The following is a 21,225-nucleotide window of genomic DNA, read 5'->3' on the forward strand; positions in this document are numbered from 1 at the left end:
CAGAGCTGGCTTCACCTTGCTTTTTACACCCCCTTTGTCTGGAAAGAGGCTATTAATCTTCAGGAAGCAACCTTGTCCTTTTCCTTTACAGAAATATGGATTTCTTTCGACGGCTGCCAAGCAAAAATGGATAAATATATCTTTTCGTTCTTCTCACAGCAACATCTGAGGTGTTTGTTCTCTCATCAGTCCTTCCTGATGAGCATGGCTACAATAACTTGGCTGACTGCAGGGGAATTACAGGCAGCCATTAGGAAAGATCTTAAACAAGCCTCTGTGCCAGCACAAGCTGAGAAATTTCAACGTAGCTAGATGGACTGTATTCCTGTGGGGGTTTACGGTAAAGCCTGCCAGATAAAGATTTATTGTTTGGTGCAGTGATGCACAAAAAGAAAACATGCACCACTCTAGTCTACTGGATGTAATTATTTTCAATACAGACACCAAACAAAATTAGAGAAGACATGAATGAAAATACAAGTTAAAGAATTATGGAACAGGTCAATTCTATGCTGAAAGGTGAAGAAAAGAAACATTTAGGCTGTGGATCATTCTTCTGGTATGGGAGAGAGAAAGTTGCAAAGACATAAGGCAGAAGATAAAAGACAGAACTGGTAAGAAGGGGAAGGGAGCAGGGGGGAAGAGCCCTCAAAACGAAAACATTGGAAAGTTAGTATTGAGTATGATCTCACTGAACTTCTCTGAACACATTAGTCCTAGCGGCACTTACAGTCCTGATCAGCCTGCTGTGGGATATGCCTTCCCTATTACTGCATAGGTGTTGAATGCTGTTCTGCAAGTGAAATTGCAGAGTGAAGCAATTTGACATTTTTCAACCTGAAGTGTAGTGGGGCTGCTGGTGTAGAAAGACTACTGCACTCCTACCTGTATTCCTTACACTTTGGAATCCTTTTAGTATTAAATGGCATATAAATGCAAGGAATTTTTAAGCATGTTTATTGGATTCTCACTAACACAAATATCATCTCTTGTTTTTTTGAGTAACCCTCATATCAGTTTTCCACGTGGCCCCTGTGTTTGGTGTGTAACTACTGCAGCAACAGCGAGTTTCAGTCAGCCTGCTAGTGAGGTGGTGTAATTGTGATTTCACTTGGTCCAGTACTAAGAGATGCTCCGACAGATCAAGACTGGACTCCTTGCCCATGAGATAGTATTTTCAGTCCAGCAGTGGCATGGAGCAGCATCGTAACCCCAGGAAGTTTCAATAGTTTGTAAAAAAAAATGCAATTAGCTAGCATCAGCCAGTTATTAATTTAATGAGGTCATGTAAAAGTCAGGAGCATGCATTTGGCCATAGGCTATTCAGCACCATTGCATTTTTCAAAACTAGGGCATAAACTAAGGAGCGGGATTTCAGAATTAAAAATAAAATGAATAACTTTAAAGTGTTGACTTTAAAAAAGGGATATAAGAATATACTGTGGTTGATATATCCTGTATCAAAATATATGTTCCCAAACTTGCTCTGAATAAGAAATAAGGTAAAAAAAGCTGATACAGCACTTGAGGAATGTTGATTTTACTGAGTAAGATGTACAGAGAATTCCTGGCACACTGCTCTTATTTTCACAACAAGAATGTACACCAACAGTTTATATTGTATATCAAAACCTTACCCAGCTATATAATTACAGCAGGATAAGAGGAAATTAAAAGGCTCAGTGAACAATAAAGCCCAGAGCATATGGATTGAGTTTGCTTTTCTGAAAAGTGAGATGTACATATACACAGTGTACTGCTTTCTCTCACACTTATACATACAGTATATTGATTAAACAGATCTTCTACATTTTCACAGGAGATGCTTTATAATTCATGAAATTTTATTGCTGTACTTTCCTACCACCTTATCAAATGTGTTAATGGCTGCATCTTGTTTCAACAAAGCTGTTGTATAACCATGACAGTCTCACCTTTATATGATGCTTCACCTGGAAACAATGTGCATGTAAACAGATCCCCTTTGTACTAACCCTCATGATGCTCTGTATCTGCTGTAAGCATCATAATACACTTAAAAAGAAACCCCTTTTTATTTATTTTTTATAAAGGAGCATGCAAATGTGAAGGCATACTCATGGCCTCAGGAAAAATGAACTTCCCAGTTACTGCGTTTGCTAACACTTAATCTGTTTACAATATAAACATTTCACTTTCATATAGGTGGCTGTATATGTACAAAAACCTTTAACCCAAGCATTTTTATAAAAAGATTGCATATATGATTAATTTTCAATTTGTGAAACGGATGTCAGGTGATGTTTCTATACAAAACTGGATGAGACACTTGGCAGAGAGTGAGCCTGTCAAAAAGCAAATGAAGTGTGGGTGGGTAGAATTTAAATCAGGGTATTGGACCAAACAGCTGGACTGAGAAAGGAAATCTAGTATGACTTTTTCTATTACACATAACTTTGCCCTGTGTGAATTTCTCTTTAAAGTTAATCAAGCATATAAATATTTTTAATTAACACTTCCCAGCAAACATTAAAAAATGAGTTTAAAACAAATTCAGAGTATATTTGGAATTGGTTTTATTTGTATGATCGATAATTTCCACAAAGAGCCAGACTAGCCGTGAAATGTTCAGGTTCACTGCTGGCCTGGTGACAAGCAGATTTACCTGTCCACTTACTGTTAATCACGGACTGTATGCTTGGGTGAAATGTGCACAGATGTCACATTTCACACACGCAGAATAATACAGTTACAGATCAAAGCTAATCCACACAAAAAGTCTGTGAATAGACACTGCTCAGTATACTGTGCAAAATGCAGACCAAAAAGTGAGCGCCACTGTTTCTTGAGATCAGAATCAGTCAAGAACTTCTTCCACCTCCAGGAACGGTACATCATTAAAAAAGTCCATATTTACTGCTTACTCAGGACTGTGACCATTATAACCAGCAGCTTACAAGTAATAGTCTACAACACTCTAGAAGGGAAAATTTGAAGAACATGCAATGTTTAGTCCATTATGAAGGAGCCCTTCCAATCTACAGATGAAGATAACCTCCTTATATGATCTTAACTCAAAAATCTTGGGGTAATATGGCGCTGACTCTCACCTTAGAAATGAATCTCTAAAAGATGTGACACTGTCCATGAAGACATGAGAATAGCAATGCTTGAGGTGTATCTGGCTGTGCTACAGAAAACAAAAATGACCTGGTGGAGAAAAACACCTGACAAGATGTGTGCTGGGATCGTTTGAAGATTCTCAACAGTGTTCTTCTCAATCATAAACACATGCTTGTTATTACAGTACTTTTGAGTGCATATCCTATCTGTATATTCTATTGAAAAAAACAGACCTAAAACAGATTTGGATTTAACAAATGTTATCTGGATAATCAACATTGTTTAAGTTGTGGGGTAACAGTGAAGGTCTGGAGTTATGATGTCAGGGGGAACTTTTTACCCCACACAGTATGTACACACGGTGCCCTCATTCTGTTCAGTGTTCTTCAGCGAGTATCTAAATTGTCCAGCACAGGGCATTCACACAGTAGCCATGCTATTTGACCTGAAAGTCTATAAATCTCTATTTATTTCACTGCACTTTAATGCATTTCAATTATGGTACTTGTCATTGCACACTTATACTGGAGAAGATGTTTATTCATTCCTTCTGTGAGATTTCTCATGAGCTTTAGGGGCAGATAATAGCCTACTTTAACACTTCAACTTTGCAATCAGTGATTGCTAAATAGAGAACTATTAAGTGCCCTGATTCATCCTGTTTGACTTTCTAAAGGACGAGCATCTTGGTTTGTCTGCTCCTTCAGAATGGACAGTGAAATTCAGAAGATATTCAATGTTTTTTAATACTTTTACTGGCACTTTCAACACAAAACAAAAGGGCTTGTTTTGAATGATCAGAGGACATAAACAAGATTGAATTAACCTGACAAAAACTTATGAAAAATTAAAAGGCCTGAAATGAAATTAAAGACCTTAAATCAACAAAAATGGCCACTGATTTCATTTAATGACTATACCTGCAATGGGTCACACATGGGTATGCTTCCTAATCTCCAACCCCTGCTTTCATTTACACCTCTTCAAAAGATAATAAAATTAATAAATTCATTAGAAAGCACAGTACTCAGCTGTGGAAACTGTTTGTTACATTGCAGAAAGATACCTGGCCTGCAACAAACAGATACAGTAAAACTGAGGAGAATCTGCAGGACCACAATCGTGTGAGCACTTCTTTTGTGGTACATCTTCTCTTCACATTTACCCTTTAAGTGGGTTGAAATAAATTTCAACTAAGCTGGCCTGTCTAGGGGTATGTATGTGTTTCAATGATCAAGTGGAATTCTCCTGAACTGACAGATTGCTTAGAAAGCTGCTGATGAGGACAAGTGTTCAGACTGCAAGACAGCTGTGAGTGGGCAGCACTCGGATCAGAATGGCTGTTCACACACCGCACCAGCGGTAGTGCTGAGCTCCATTTATTCCAGATGTCCACATGGTTTTTCCACACAAGGCCCTGGATTGTCCTTATTATCCATGATGATTAAAAAAAGGCACTTTGGAAACCAAAAATATGGTCTGGCTCTGCAAAGTCTGCAAAGTGCAAATCAGCCAATTAGATTCTTTTCCTTCTACATGATGTTATCAGCTGCTGAGATGACATTTACATAAAGAAAAAAAAGAGACATTAGCGTATTTGAACTACCCTGGATTTTACAGAATCCATGGCAAGCACGCTTACAAAGTAAGATTTGAAAGTTTTCATTACTTAAAAAATCCTTCCTTAAAAAATAAAAAAATACTGGGTTCAGAGACTGAACAGACTACAAGGTTCATCTTGTCTTGAAGAAATCACACTGGCAAGTTTTTATGAAGACTGGCGAGAGCCTGGTGGTTCCGCCTCTGTTTTGGTCCCTTTAGCTTGACCCAGAGAGATGAGGACAAGTCGACAGATCCCTACAGTACCAGGGAGCCTCTGGTCCCAGGGCCCTCCCACACAGGGGTGTCACATGGCGGCCACGTCGATCTGCACATAAAGCTGCCTCACACCTGCCTGAAAAATCAAAATAGGCATATGAGGAAGTCAAATGTGTGTCCCTTCCTGTCAATGGAAAGTTGTTGAGTCAAGGTACAGTCAATGGCCAGAATATTACAACCAAATAATACCAGGCCTCTCCAAACAGTTAGAACAGTATGTGACCCATATTCCTCAAGGTTCTGAAATACCAACAGCCCAAAGTCATTCCTATAGCTGGTCTCCTTCAGGGGGGAATGGTGTGTGGGGCTAAATGGCATGTTCTCCCCTTCTCAGCGGTTCTGAGATGTGGGGATTGCTCAGACTAGGGAATGTGAATCAGTCTGTCTCTTGTTCCACAGCCCATCCATGCACTTCTTTACACTAATGAACAACCTGTAAGTAATACACCTGTAATATTACTTTTGATTTTCCTTTTTTTTGAAGATATGGTACATGATAATCAGTACTGCAGCGTGTCCAATCAGGACAGAATGTGCCCAGGTAGGAAGAAAGTCATGCTGAAGACAGAAAGTAAATGGGGACAGCTGTATGGACCAGATATATCTGAATACTTAATAGAAAAGCAGACATATGGGGCTCCATGGAAGGAAGATGAAATGAACTGAAATGCTGCAGGGTTTTCTAATTTTATTTCTAGCTCACAGTTACTTAACTGAACTGATTAAAGTCAGGATGCATGTGATCTTTAACCTCTGGCTGAATACGGCTGTAACACCTGAAGGACCAAGGTTGGTGACCAATGGCAAAGTCTATGGGGAGCAGTATTAGTGTTAAAAGGACATTATTTTATTTTCCACCAACATAACTGAGGCCCTCATACAAACGGACATCACCCTTAACCTACAATCCAGCCCATATCAGAAAACTTTAAATGTATGCAAGAAATTTGGAGAGGACAACTCTGGTTCCTACAGTGGAGATTTACACAGATGGAAACTCTTCAGGAATGAAGGCATTCTACCTACCTGGGTGAAGATGTTATGCGTCTGGCTGAGAATCCAGCGGGCATCAGCGTCAGGGGCTACCAGCAGCTTCAAAGTACCAATGTAAACATCTGTGCAGAGTGTCCAGAAATGGGGCTCCTGTAAATTGTAAACCCCCTGGAGATGCTGAACCTGCAACACAAAATTACAATATCTGTCACTGGAGAGACATGAGACAGATCTGATCACTTGAAATTGATCATGTAAGGGGGAAAAAAATGAACCCCCTTTATTGAAAGACTGTTTGCAATATTGAACTCCTGCATTCTTAACAGACATGAAAGAAAACTGGCCTTATAGCAACTCCAGTTACTCACATTAATAAAGGAATATGTAATCAGTGCAGCACAATCAGGTTAATCTGGCACAGCATTACCCTCACTGAGATCTCACGGGGTGAGAAGGGTAAATTTGGAAGTAGATGAACCCTGATCCTGTTCTGATCCCGCTGTTCCCCTAGCCTGGTACTCCTATTCAAGAGGCCTGCCTCTTGGTACTCACCCGTTGGTAGCACTCCGGGAGCGTGTGATCGAGAGATGGAGGAGTGCGCTGCATCAGTATGCCAATAGATTCCTTCAGCAGTGGCACCACACTGGAGCGAAAGGAGAAGGCAGAGGGGAAAAGGTCAGACATGGTCCTGCACAGCAACACACTCCTCCTCTGCTGGGACACCAGCCCTATTCACACCCGAGTCATCCTTCTCAGTGCCAACGTTTCTGGGATGGAGCAAATCCTTAAGGAAAACCTGCTTCAGTCTGAAACTTGGGATGAAAATTCACCTTTCATTAAGACATTGACCCAGCACAAGCACAAGGCCAGAGTTACATTGCAGTGGCTAAACAAGAAGAAAACACTCAACCGGAATACTCAACAACTGGAAGTTGAAGCCATTAATGATGCACAGCCAGCCTGACAGAGTTTGAGCAAGATTACGAAGAGGAATAAATGAAAATTGAACCATTCTGGGCTGAAAATTTTGTACTCCTATAAAAAAAAGACTTACGGCATAAATCGCTGCCAAGGATGCAAGTATTGACCCTTCTTTGACCCATAAAAGTGTTCACTCTGACCATGTTTTGATCACAAACATTCACGTAAATGATTTCAATAGTTCAGACTTGTGAAAATAATTATATAAATTATTTTAACTCAACAAAATGGGATATTAATGGAATGAGCCAAGTACTCACATATTAAAAAAATAACACTTAAAACGGAGGAAAGTGAAATGTTAATTTACATTTCTAGCCGTTTTGGAAAGGTTGTGTGTTCTAACAGAAGAAACGGACGGATCATCTCCAAGTCTTAACAGTCCAGTAAGACGTCCTTGAAACACATTCCATCTTTTAAAAAATGGCTCATTTTTGCAACTGGAAACTCTCAGAGCAAGGCTCAGAGAAACCAATATTGCTGACACAAGTGTGCAAGACCCTGTGAGTAAGGCTCCACCCTGTGCGTCTGCCCTGCTCAAGGAAACAGCACAGGGAGAGGGCTTCAAACAGCCCAGCAACCACTGCTGAGCTGCGCTGGGGTTAGAGCCTTCCCCTTGAGGCGCAGAACATACCTCACAGATGAACTAAGGCCTTGATGCACATTGCTGAGCCATGCCATGCTCAGCCCCCTTTCTCATAATGAAATCAGTTTTTTGAAAAGGCAGCCCTGCTATTTTGTGAGACACTAATGATGTCCTGCGTCATCCTCCAAACCCGCGATCTGGCCACCAACCCATCTGGAAACCATTAGGGGTTCTGTGCTGGCATCCAACTTTGGAATTTCTGTTTTCCTAATTTAATGTTTACAAGCACCTAGCCCTGACATCCACTGCTATTTTGTTAATTCAAAACTCATTTTACTTTGAGAGAAACCATCAAGAGAACCTATACTAACTGGTGCAGTTCTCAGAATGAACATCCTTCCATGTTAGGGTGGGATTTAAGATAAGAAAATTAATTGGAACTTTATCCAATCACAAAGTTCTTGGAGAGAGAACTATTATGACTTAATTATTTGTGTATAATTAGCAGCCATGAACAGCAGTTCACCATTTAATATATAAAGCTCCACAGCCCATGTCCTACCTCTGTATACTGTCATTGGACAAAGACCTATTTAATATTCATATCCATAATTTATTCAAAATCTTACTCTTGCTGCATGTGGGCTACCTTAATTTTGTATTTTAACCATACCAGTTTTGAAAATACAAGGACAGTGACTCCAACATGCTAAGAGTAACCCCTAAGGAACACACAGATTTAGATCTATCTGTCCATCTACTTTCTTACCCACTTTATCCATAATAGGGTCATAGGTGAGTCAGAGCCTATCCCAGCAAGCAAACCCAAGAAGCTAGCCCTTTGCAGACACAAACAAGCACATCAAGGCCAATTTCCCAGAAGGCAAGTAACCTACCAGAATATCTTTGGATTGTAGGAGGAAATACACGCAAACACGGGCAGAACATAAAACTCCACACAGACAGCACCCTAGGTTTGGCATTGAACTCATGTACCCAGTGCTGTGAGACCGCACACAGATTTTACATAAGTAAAAATCTGAGGTTTACTAATGGGGGTGGGTGGCATCACTAATTACAGCACCTTCAAATAAAACCGAACCGTTAACATGAGAAGACTCATGAATTGAAATGATATCTGAAATGGTTTTAAATAACGTAGATCAAAATAGCACCTAAATCACTTAAGTTACCTAAATCACTTACACCCAACTAACGAGGGCAGTATTAAGCGTCGCAAAGCCCTTTTCTGCATTATCATTTACAGTAGATGCAGTGTTAATCATTGCAGTGGAGCAACATGCCCATTAATAATTTGACAATAAAACTAAAGTGAAAGTCTTGCTGAGAAGACAGAAAAGAAAACAGATTTAAAATTTAAAATGAAAGTTTTTCAGTTTTATGTATTATATTTTGCAACAAATCCTTATTGAGGCAACTATTTTATTCTAAAATCAATGCATAATAGCAATAACAAGTTGTATTGTGCTTTTAACCTCGAACTATCAAAATTTGTATTACAATTATATTTACACAAAGCAGGGGACCCTGTTATCCACTAATGACACACAGCCCCACCTGTGTGGGTCAGGCACTATCTGTAGATACATTCCAACTTCCACCTGTCAATGATTATAAGATGACTGTGGGTTAGCATAAAGTTAACTGTAAAGTTCTGGATCCTCATAAACAGCATAGGGCTGAGCTGCAAAAAATATTCCTACCAATGCTTTGCTTCAGGCCTAGTATGGAGAAGAAAATGAAAACAAGTCCCTAAAATATTGATATACCATTTCCAAGTATGCAAAGTTCCAAGTATGCTTTTAAATGTTCAAATAAAACAATCCACTAATAGTTTGTCATACAGCTGTGATAGCAGAAAGATGTGACAGTCATTAGGACAGTGTTTCAGCATTCTGTCTATGAACTAGAGTGGCTCAGCACAGTCACATGCACAGAATATTACTCAGCACAAAACAGTGGCTTACTTAGACCTAAATAGAAACTTAAAGATTTTTCTAAATGGGTCTCATGGACATCCCAAACTCTGTATTCTCAGTGTAATGTCGCGGCTGTGTGGGTGATTTGTCAGAATCCAAGCACAAGAGACAGTAAAAAGTGGAAGGCGAGAATGAGATAATTGATTTCTGGCTGGAAGGGCTAATCAGCCCAGGCCAGTCAATAATTGTTAGGAACAACGATCCCAGGAAAAGCTGGGTTAACTGCATCCCTCGTGAAAAAAGGCTGCTACACACAGCACGTCGGGAAAGGGAGTCACAAGTACGGAAAAACCCGAATATCGAGAATCCTGAAAAGGGAACCAAACGGCTTTAGAAGGGCAGCCAGGATTGCCAGGGGTGCAAACAGGCAAACTCACGGGTCAACGCGGTGACCAGTGAAAAGCGTGAAATAAATTGCTGGCTAGAAGCTTATACTTCTGCATCAGATGATACGGGGCACATGCTAGGAGCTGAAGCTGCTGTGCAGGGCGTTGCCGAGAACTGAGACTGCTGCACACAGCAAAGTCTGGAAGTTGGGATTGCTGCCAAACACAATACGCCAATTGGAAACGGAGAATCTCCTGTACAGGAGAAACCAAGTTGCAAGCCTCCTGGGAAAGGAGCCGGACAGCTTAAAAGGGCAGATTTAAGGCCGTTGAGACTGATGTGCAGAACGAAGGCTGGCTGAAGGTTGCTGCGCAGAGTGAAGCGCTGGTAAGACTGTAGAAACTGCTGTGCAGAGCAAGGGCTAGCTTGGTGAAAGCTGAAACTTCTGTGCAGAGTGAATTGCGGCCTTGAGGAAAAATCGGCTGCACAGCCCGTGGTTTAGAATAAATAAAGGGAGGCTCGGGTACAGAGAAACCAAATAGTAAGTCTCCTGAAAAAAAAAACCAGAACCAATTGGGTTTCAGGGCAGTCTTGAGGCTGCAACGTAGGTACAGACTAAGCTGACTGTGGTAAGTCAACGTAGGTAAGACTGTGTAGTTCAGCAAAGGAAAAAAAAGAGGATAGTGAGACAGAAGCAATAGTGAAAATTGGGATGAAGCGAAAAAATGTCTAGTCAAAGTGACACCTTGGCTTTATATAGAAAAGCAGGGATTGAATAATAAGCTATTTAACTCGATCACAAAAAGGTGATCCGGTCAGAGCAGCAAACCCTGGAATACCACGAGTCCTCATGAGAATGTGACGATTTCCCAGGGAAACCGCTAGCCAGAGGACACCATCATGACACTCAGGAAACGAGATCAGATACTGTAAATCAAGTGACACAGGGGCTCATCTCCCGAATTCTGTGTAAGCCATGCCTTTGTGTATAGTAGGTTATACAGAAGACTAGCTGAACCTCACAGAGCCATTTCAGCAGTAATCTGTTCTGAAATGTCTCCTTTTGACCCTGAAGCAGACGAGACTGCTTCAGCCTTGCAGCAGAACATCCTCTGAAAAAAGTGCAGAGTCATGGAGGATATTGCTGAGTTCTAGCCTATGTTCCTGGGGTATGTAAAATAAAATAGGGAAGTATCAAAACAGAAAAACAACAGCAAGCTTTTTTTTCATTGAACCCTCAGACACAAAACAACTGTTTTTAGATGATTATAGCAGGGGTTCTTAACCTTTTTGAGATTAAAAATATTTCGCGAACCCCCCCCACCCCACTTCCACACACATACAGATTTAAAAATCATCATATTGTATATAAATTGTAAGCCTGCTCACTTAATAATAATAATAATTTTTATCTATATGGCACCTTTCATACAATTGTTAGCAACTCAACGTGCTTGTTACAAAAAAGTATAAAAAGAACCTTAAGCAACAATAACAAATTAAAAGAACTATGCACAAACAATACAAATAGCACTGAAATTATATAAGAAAAATCAAGTAAAAGCAAGACTAAAAAATGTTTTTGAGTTGCCATTTAAAAATATCCACAGAGCCAGCCTCTGTGTTTGCCAGTCATAGCTCGTTTGAGCAGATTCGGACACACTTGTTCCAGTCAATTTCATACTCATGTACTTATGTGTCCAGCAAAACGAAAAGTTGATCGCCAGTGGCACGCTCGGGAAGAAGCCAACTGAACAAAAAATCCTCATTAATTTCTCCCTCTTCAACAAATCTGGTGTAAACGAGCATTGGTGCATCTCTGGAGACATCAGTGGTCTCATCAAGTTGTAAAGAAAAATACACACAGATTTTATCTCCGCGATCACCTGCTCTTCCACATCTGTTGCCATACGCCCAATGCAGTTAGACACAGTATCATTTGACACTGGTATCAATGCTGGCTGCTCTGCAGCGCTTTTCCCACACGATTGAAACCGTTTCCTTAGTACACGGTAAGAAAAAAGTCTCACCTAATGTGTGTGGCATCCCTGTTTTGGCAATCCAGTTAGCTATGACGAAAGATGCCTGAAGTTCACAGTAGTGGCATTTTGGAGGGTAGATTGTTTAGTCTGCAAGTGGCATAGCAGTTTGGAGAGCTTGAGGCTTTCCTTAGTCAACACTTCGCCACAAACAATACTTGTCTGTGTAAATCCGTACTTTTCATCGTATTTTCTCATTTTCTTTTTCTGCTCTGCGGTTCTCCACATTATCTTTAGCTCTCACTCTTCCAGTGCCACCTATTAAAAAACGCTCCAGTGCTAGGCTAATCACGATAACCTAGCGCAAAAGAAAAAAGTGCTACAAATATAAATGCAATCGTTGCCCACCCAGTAGAAATTAATGTAGCACCCTCGCCGGGCGTACTGCAGAGCAGGCTGGGAGTTGTAGCGGGGGGATGGTCTGTGGGCTCACAGAGTGACCACTAAGTCACCCTCCTAATGTAAATAGTCTTAACTGTGCAGCTGTATTTGATAGTTAATTGTTTACCTCTGTTATTATCCTTTGATGTGTAACAACCCTCCCCAAAAGTCAAAAATGTTAAATTTATGTCGATGGCCAAAATGGCCTCCTCTCATTTGTAACCTTTCTTTAACATGACTATGAAGCAGTAATACTAATAAAGATCTAGAATAAAGGTACATACTTCAAAATCCAGTGATAAAATATCCGAAGAGTGACCATAAAGATTTCTCCATCTCTAAGATATACTGCTATTGGTTATTTTGCAAATGCACATCAGAAAGAGGCCAGAATGAAGCTCCTTTAAGCACCATCTCCCCAAAGAAATGCACTAGCCTTCTAGCTCTGTGGTCTTCACAGCTCAGCACGTGGAAGGAAGTTAGGGGCATCGGGCATGACCTGCAGTCACAGCCAGCAGTATAGGTATTTTTCATTTTAGTCTCTGCATCTTCAGCAGACAGCTTTAGCTTAAATTTCACTGAATATAACAAAGATCCAGATGTTTCAAAACAGAGGCTGTTAAAATGTAGAAACCTGGAAATACTGATATTTCCTGAACGTTACCCACATGAAGGAGGCTTAGGTCATATCTTATACAAACTGCTCTAGAAGATTCGCAACTACACATTTACTACAAACACCAATCAACTCCACATGTAAGCTAACAATGCTATACAATAATGAAAATTCACAATCACAAATGCTTTTTCAGGAATCATCACAATTGATTTGAAAAAAAAACAAATAATGTTTACCCCCCCCCCAGGCGAGTCAGATGAGCTTGGTCTGCAAATTGTGACTGCGCAATAAAAAACACAAATAAAAAAAAAGGAAACAAAGAGCTTGTGCATCGTCTTGCAAGACAGGCCCTTCAAACCACACACACTTCCTTGGTCTATAAATAACACTGCTTTGTAACGACAGAAGACACAGCCCAAATATTACCTAAACCACAGACTTCTGGAACACCATTTAATAACCTCCAATAACAAAAGTTAACTCACAAATATGGAGCATATGGAATACATTCTAATCAACAAAATAATTACTGTAAATGTTCAGTACAACCAAAAATGAGGAATACCACTGTGTGGTTGACTAAGTCCACCCCCCAAACAATGGCACCAAGTTTCTCGTGATTAGCAGAGCATATTATTCTTTTTCTGAGTTTTTATTTCTTGATTTTCAATAGGTTAAATCACCTCATCACCTGCATCCAATCAACTTTCTCTCTGGCCTTGTTCAACAGTTAAACATCACTTATGTGACTAAAATTCATGATCAATCATGAATGGCCAATTAAACAAACTGATGCCAAAACATGTATATCAAAAGATCATTATCCAAAATCCATATATTTTTTTCTAAAAACAAACAGGCCTAAGTTGATGAACTGCCTTTGATACTCGGAACATATCCATACATGATGTGCATTAGAGGAGAGGCTGCTTTCTTTCGATGTTAACTTCACGCTTCAGCCATGCTGTGTTCACACTCACTCCACAGCGGGCTGTTCTGTGCGTGGTCAAGAGGGCGGGGGCGGCTGAAGCCAGACACGCCGCTGCAGGTGCGCGACCTTGTGTATAAGAATATGTTGAAACTTATGTGGTTAGACAGGCCATGCGCCTTTTGTTCAGAGATTAGCTGGGGAAAAGCTGGTCACAGGAAAAAAAAGTCTTCACGAGAGGAAAAGGTCATTAACCACAGTGAAAAGACCAAAGTAAATACATTACAAATAGATAATACAATTCCCAAACATGAAGAAAGAAACATGTAAAGATAATCAATTTACAAAAACATTTTAAAATTGCACATCACTGAACCATGTTTATTGGCTCTCTTGCTGCATCTCCTAATCACTCTTCTTGATGACCAGCGCCACATCCAATCACAACCCAATCTTAAAGTTTGGCTTTGAACATAATGTAGGGCTTCATGCAGATGCTCATGCAGAAAAGTCTGAGAAGTTCCAATGCATCTACCTAAGTAATGGGGTAATGTGGCATCACGAACCTTGTGCACCATTAATTGGTTTCCAGGAGCTGACCCACCTGTTGCTGTTCTGATTCAGACATTCAGAAAAAGCATTCTGTTATTATTTGCTCATTTAAAGTCTAATTGGGGATGGTGAACCAGACCATATCTGCTGCTGATGAAGTCTAGAAAGAGAGCTATACTGAAGTTATACAAACATGTTACATATTATTAGCATTTAAGGCCAATTACTTCTATGTATTCATGTTCTTCCATAAGGGTTCAGTGGTTTGGCTATATAAGTGATGTATTTAAGTTAGTTTAACATGTTTACCAAGTATGAAAGAAAACAGATAGCAGGGCTAGAGTTCTGCCCTTAGCCATCAACTGAAAGCATATCTCATTTTGAAACATTACAAAAAACTGCATGCCTGTAATGTCCTTTGCACATAAGTCTTTAAAGTCATGCTTGTTGTTGAATTCTGTAGTGTTTACAAAGGCATTATTACAGTATATTTTAGCCTAATTCACATAAAGTGTTACCAGACAAACTATATTCAGTATGGCATCTATAAATCAGAGCACAATTAAGGTAAATTCTATTATTTGAATATATTATATTTTACTATGATGAATGTAGTTCAAAAGCTTCAGAGGTGCATGCCAGACTGCTCTTTTTAAAACAGAGATTGCTATGAGAATGTAGTCAATTTCTGTTTAGTTGTTTTGTCCTTTCTGGTTGTGCTTAATTAATTTTTATACATAAGGATATTATTTGCACATTATGGTGTAGAATATGTGGTTGTATCAAATAACAATGGTGAGGTTGTGTTTTTGTTGTCGCAATGAGTTACGCGGTCGAAAAACATTCTCTCCAGTGACATCGATTCTTGAGCCCCAGCAGCTATTTCATCACAAATTAAGAGTTGGTGGTAAGCACCAACCTTGCTCTATTTTAATAAGCAGCAAGACAAAGACTGCCCTGCTTACAAACCCTCTCTCACGCTAAACAATTACATAACATCCAGTTCTCAATCACTGAACTACCTTGTCTTTGTGGCTGGCTCTTTGGTGGCTGCATTGCTAATGAACCCCGATACTCCCAAGTCGCAAATATGAAGACTGTCACAGCTCAAAGTAACACCTTCCCGAAGGAAACACAAGAAATACCTTCCCTCCTCAGCATCCTTAAGCCAGGGAGGCGCAACAGCCTGCTTGGATGTGGTAACAACACGGACCACGATGGTAAAGCTGTATAACATTATGATCAGCCCATGAAGGAGGACTGCGTGCTCATAGAAACCGAGAAAATCCTTATCAATTGACAATTTATTAATCTGTTTTTCTTTTCGGAAGCTGGTCTGGCATCAGAATTCTTGCCTTTAATATTTAGTGTAATCTGCACTTTCAAAAAGTGATAGAAACCACACACCACTGCCCCTCATTCAAAAATAACACCACAACAAGCTACAGTGGTTACCAGCTGCAGATCAGCTGCATTGAAAAAAGAGAAACGGCTGAGGAGCAGGAACATTCAGTCTCATGTGCTGTTTCGCGCCTGATGCTCCTCGCTTTCCACACAATAAAAACAGGAAAGCCCAGCATGCTTCCCCATCGGGAGTGTGACATCAACCATTGTTTTCAACATTTCCTCCAGCAAATGGAAAGGCTAAAGGATGCCCCGGGACAGATGTGTTGCAGATCTATCCCAAAGTCATCTAACAAGCATCCACGTAATTCTATTGTCTCTCACTCCCTCACCTAATTGAGGAGAATCAGTGGACTGGTAAGCATGTAAATACATGAGAGGCTGTCTGCCCATCTTCTATTTATGAAGAGACACCTCTGACGGGGACTCCACATTACACCCTCCCTCCTCCCCCTTCATTGTAAGGCCAGTCGTGTGCCTTCAGGCCTAGACAACTGTCAGCAGCTTCTTTAAGTTCACTTGCCTCGTGCCACACTCTGCCCACAGCCCAGAAAACATGCCAGGGAGCTGTGAAAAGGCTGAACATTGCAATCATCAAGTAAAGAGCTGTGGAAAAGGCTGATTTTACCCTTCTGAAATAAGATGTTTGTAATAAATAAGTGTGCAAATTTACCCGTTGCTCTTCATCTAACCTGGGACTTGATTCAAACAAGTCACATACAAGGAAAACAAATATTTTACTTTACAGCATTAAATCTATCCCGTTTTTCGAAAGCATATAAACAACACAAATCAACAGACCACTGAAGAAATACTGTGCATTCTATTCATAATCCCCTACATCGAATAGCTCTCTCACTCAATTCTACACACTATTATATCACCTAGAGCAGTTAGGAGAATTACCTGTTTAACTGTTTTATTAACTACATTCAAATATATTTTCCTTTACAATTATTTGGAAATATGTTAAGAAGCACCACATTTTCACTCAATTAACACCCTGATAGGAAATACTAGTCTCAATCTGTCAATCACCTGAGGTCTTTACTGATCACTTTGTCTTTAAGGAGGAGCACATCGCACATTTCAAAAGTCACCAGGAATACAACATTTCTTGATGTGTTAAGATAAGTCTCCTGATGAAGACGAAAACACCACACACCAAGCCGGTGGATCAGTGTATCATTCTTTTTTGTTCCACTACTATACTAGAAAAAGCAGTAGTATGGATACACACAGTGCTCCACATTGAGGGTGTTATTGTTGTCATAAGACATCCTTTTAAATTTGCCACTAAACCATTTGTTCAATAAAGATATGACAATGTAAAATGTTGTGTTGTTTGTTAACTGAGTTTATATAATAAATAAATGTGTTTATTATTATGACTTAGATGAAGATCAGATCACATTTTAGGAGCATTCATACAGAAATCCAGATAATTCCAAAGGCTTCACAAACCTTTTCTCATAACTGTAGTTGTGCTCAACTGAAATCTACCAAACATACAATGAGTGTTCATTGCATTTTATTATAAAGAAACCCCCAAATAAATAAACCCCAAAATGTAAAACACTAAATATGTGGTATTATTTAAGTACATTTAAAGTCAGTTTGTTCTACCATAGAAAATATGACACCCCTGCATTACAAGATGTTGTGATGAGGCTAAAATTCAGAAATTCTGGCATTGGTAATATCAGGTTTGCAGTATTCATTCGTAGCTGGAAAATAGGGAACAGTGGAGCATACTTGTCCTCCGCACAAAATTCAAACAGATGTGCACTCTACTAGACAGGCAATCTCGCTTTAATTCCGCTTGAAACTGCATCTAACCAAACCACAGCAATCAGAGACAAACTTCACAGCCTGTTATTAACAAAAAGTGAAAAAAAGCATCATCGAGCATGCTTAATTATTCCTCCCATAAACTGAAAGCACTAGGTTTCCAGTAGAAACCTATAAAACACCTATAAAATGTTCCAAAGGATGAAAAAAATTAAGGTTCTGTATTATACAGTTTGCAGAAAAACAAATCAGACGAATCTGGAATTCACATATGGAGGAAACGCATTGCCATAAGAATTTACTGTTTAATGCCTTAAAAAGCCTGGTGTTTCTGCCACTGGTAACATGTGAAACCAGTTTAACGGAATGCGGTTTGTGGATATTGGACACTCTTGAAAATAAGACTTATCTTAATTGGACTTTTTCTGCTGGATGATTTTAGAAAGAAAAATAAATCGCTGCTCTGCTCAACAAACATTTACCCAATGGAAAATTCTTCCAGTTTCCAAGTATTTTTTATCCTGTGTCATTTTTACAAACTACTGCATTGTGGTCTGAAACCCAGAAGGTATTATAAACATGCCAACACATCAGATGTTTAGTCAAATGAGTATACTTTGGTCTGCAGACTATAAAATCAATCACATTACCGTTAAAAACTGGCCAAACCCCTTGCTGCTGTTGAATTATTTCTGCTCCTGTAACATTGCGTTAATACCAGTTTTGCAAGTCTTTAAAATTTTTGTGCAAGTCATTTGCTAGTCTCAATCTGATCATTCTCTCCTCCGCAGCCACTGACACCAAGACCTGCTTGACATTTATTGTTGAGCTCACTGATCACTAATAAAGTGATTAATAATGGAACAGCACCAGCTTTGTGGTCATGGACAAATTCTGAACAGCCCTACAGCTAATGCACAAATTAAAATCACAGATGTGCATGTAACTAGTCACACAAATAGATTTGGTTTAAGAAATACTTCTGTGGTAACTTCTCTTAAAGAAAGTGATATAAAGGTCAACATTTTTTACTTGAGCAAACACTACCCAATTAACAGCACAGTTTTTGACACCCGTAGAAGGCTCCACAGCTGAATTGTTGCGTTTCATTTCTTCTCTTTTCAGCATGGAATAAAACTTTACTTGTGCTTTTGAAGGTAGTTGCTTGTCTCCAATTAAAACAGCAGACCAGTTTGAGTGAAAATTATTCCACAAGAGTAAACCACTAATCCAAGATTTCCAGCTTTAAACTCTACAAAAAGGAGTGAGTTTTGCACATTTGCAGAAGTGCATTAACAATCTTACAATAAACAGTACAAAGAAAACAGCATGTGTTTAAAAACTGGCCATTTGCACATTGGTAATTAAAATAAACAGAAATAGGGTATCTTATTAATATCCTCTGGGCTCTGACCTTAAATAGGTCATAGCTCAGAGTGCACATTGAGATAAAAGAAGTTCCATCACTCAGTAATTTACCACAGCCTAGGCAAGGGACCTCCCTGTGTAAACAAGCCCTTGCCAAGTAAACATAACGGCAAAGGATTTACATCTATTTTTTTCTTGTCAAAACCTAAAGAACAAAGTACAATCCCAGAAGTGGTGTGTTGAGATGATCGAAAAGTTTTGCAAAAGACGTTTTTGTATGAAAACCAGTTCCCTGATTTAGCATTGATCACGGGATTTTAGCCGATTAACTAGTTTTAACTGACTAGCTTCAGCAAGTATTCTATGAAGGAAGTGCATTGCCATTAGAATCAGATGCAATCTTTTTTCGAATCTCTTGCTATACACTCCCAGCTCAAATATGCCATTCTTCTTACCCTCACCTCACTACTAGAAACCTGCTCGCTTTAACTCTGGCAGTGATACAGACAGCTGTCTTGAGTTGCTTCACCATCTTTCTCAGTCTACAGTTCACAAACAGGTTCATCATACCTGCTTGCAAGAGACTGGTAAATTAACCTCAGCTTGTGCGTGAAACCAAGTGGCAACATGAAACAAAAATGGTCTCAAATGACAAGGAAGGAAAAAGGGGGAATTGTCTCTCATCAGAAGACAAAAAAGTAAAAAACAAACGGTTTTCCTCTAATTTTCAAGATAAATATTAAGTCAAACTGTTGTAACTTTATTTGTAATTTTATTGTTACAATTATTGTTGTTGCAGCTTGCAAATATTAAAGTCAAAGCAGCTTTTTTTACCTATAACTTCTTGTGACCCAAACACAAGAAGGGCCATACCAACAACAGAAAAGATTAAAACAAAGCAGTAACAAATGTTGCTCTTTTACTACAATAACACACCCAACTCCTGATGGAAAGCCCACTATAAAAAATGGCTAGATATTTCAGGCTGCAACACACTCCTTGCACAGAATGCAAAATGTAGAAAAAAAAGCCAACACTTTTTATACATACATAAATGATTCAGAAAACAAAGAACACAAGACAAATCCATGAAGATGTGAATCTGGTGTTTGTACACCCCTGGGAGTTGTATCCCAACATGCGCTTTGTAAGAAAATTCCAGCTGCCACCTTCCATCAGGTGTCACACCTTCGCAAACTGGACATCAAATACTGTAGAGTCTTACTGTAGATACACATTCTTAAACCAGAGGAAAATGTTTCTTATTCCCCGAGTTATCTCACTGCTTCTGCGCCAAAACATTCCTGACAACTGAAGATGCCTGCCACCGAACCCAAATTTTCAGTCAAAAACAAAACCAAATTACCTATCTAGCTTCCTGGATGCATGGATCTTTTTTGGAATATATGAAAAATTCATCCTTTCTTGAACTAGTTAAATCAATTGAGAATGAATTTTCATTTACAATGATTAACTAAACAGTACTAAACAGTTTGAATTAATTATCCTGCTCAAGGGTACAACAGCTGCAATGCAGAGCCCTGACCACTACTCCATGCTACTGCCCCAGATTAGATTGAGGAACTTCGGCTTCTTCGGTTGCTAGTAGCTAATTGAATTGAGGACCTCTCGGATGTTTTCTGAAGGAAGCCAAGGTATCAGCTATCATAACACAACCGAGCAGTTTTCTCCAAATTCTAACAACCCTTTGTAGGTTCCAGAGGCATCAACCCTTACAAAAAATATACTGTAAGACAATGTAATTGTGTAAAATGCATACATGATTAACTTGAGCTAAAACATAAAAGTTTATTTTCCCATTTCAGCTTTTTAACACCATAATAATATAGAGAATGGCTGGCACATGTTGGAGAACTCTAATGCATTTGCACAACTCCCAACAATCATAAGCAGTTTCTCAGATTTATTACTGAAACAAGTCTCTCTCGTGTCTTTTTATCCTGACAATGATGCCACAGAGGCTCTGGAATGGTGATACTTTGAATTTAAACAAAGAATAAAAGAATTGAGAACAAAAGCTTAGTCTTCTTGGTCAGATAAAAAAAAACAGTTTTTGTTCATTCATAAGCAAAAGAACTGTTCCGAAACTTGAGATGCATTGCAAGGCGAAAAAGAGTGGCTTTCAATGTTTAACACATATTAAAGACCTTGCAGTGACTTATGGCTTTTGATAAATCTGGTGACTGGGTACACTGTGCTGTAGGTGTCCTATAGTGAATGTGCTCACTACAGATCCCATGAGAGTTTGTCAAAGT

General features: G+C 39.3%; 1 protein-coding gene across 1 annotated transcript in view; it reads right to left on the bottom strand.

Moving 5' to 3' along the window:
• Positions 1 to 2,538: 2,538 nt before the first annotated feature.
• slc30a7 (solute carrier family 30 member 7) overlaps positions 2,539 to 21,225 on the bottom strand; it is a 42,462-nt gene continuing 23,775 nt past the window's right edge. The window contains exons 9-11 of the mRNA XM_088598850.1: positions 6,526 to 6,616; positions 6,007 to 6,156; positions 2,539 to 5,056 (exon numbers count right to left, since the gene is read on the bottom strand). Coding sequence (XP_088454976.1) covers positions 5,009 to 5,056; positions 6,007 to 6,156; positions 6,526 to 6,616 — 289 coding nt within the window. The 3' untranslated portion in view covers positions 2,539 to 5,008. The remainder of the gene's footprint in view (positions 5,057 to 6,006; positions 6,157 to 6,525; positions 6,617 to 21,225) is intronic.

The sequence above is a fragment of the Lepisosteus platostomus genome, chromosome 11 (assembly GCF_059453375.1).
Source record: "Lepisosteus platostomus isolate fLepPlt1 chromosome 11, fLepPlt1.hap1, whole genome shotgun sequence".
NCBI lineage: Eukaryota > Metazoa > Chordata > Actinopteri > Semionotiformes > Lepisosteidae > Lepisosteus > Lepisosteus platostomus.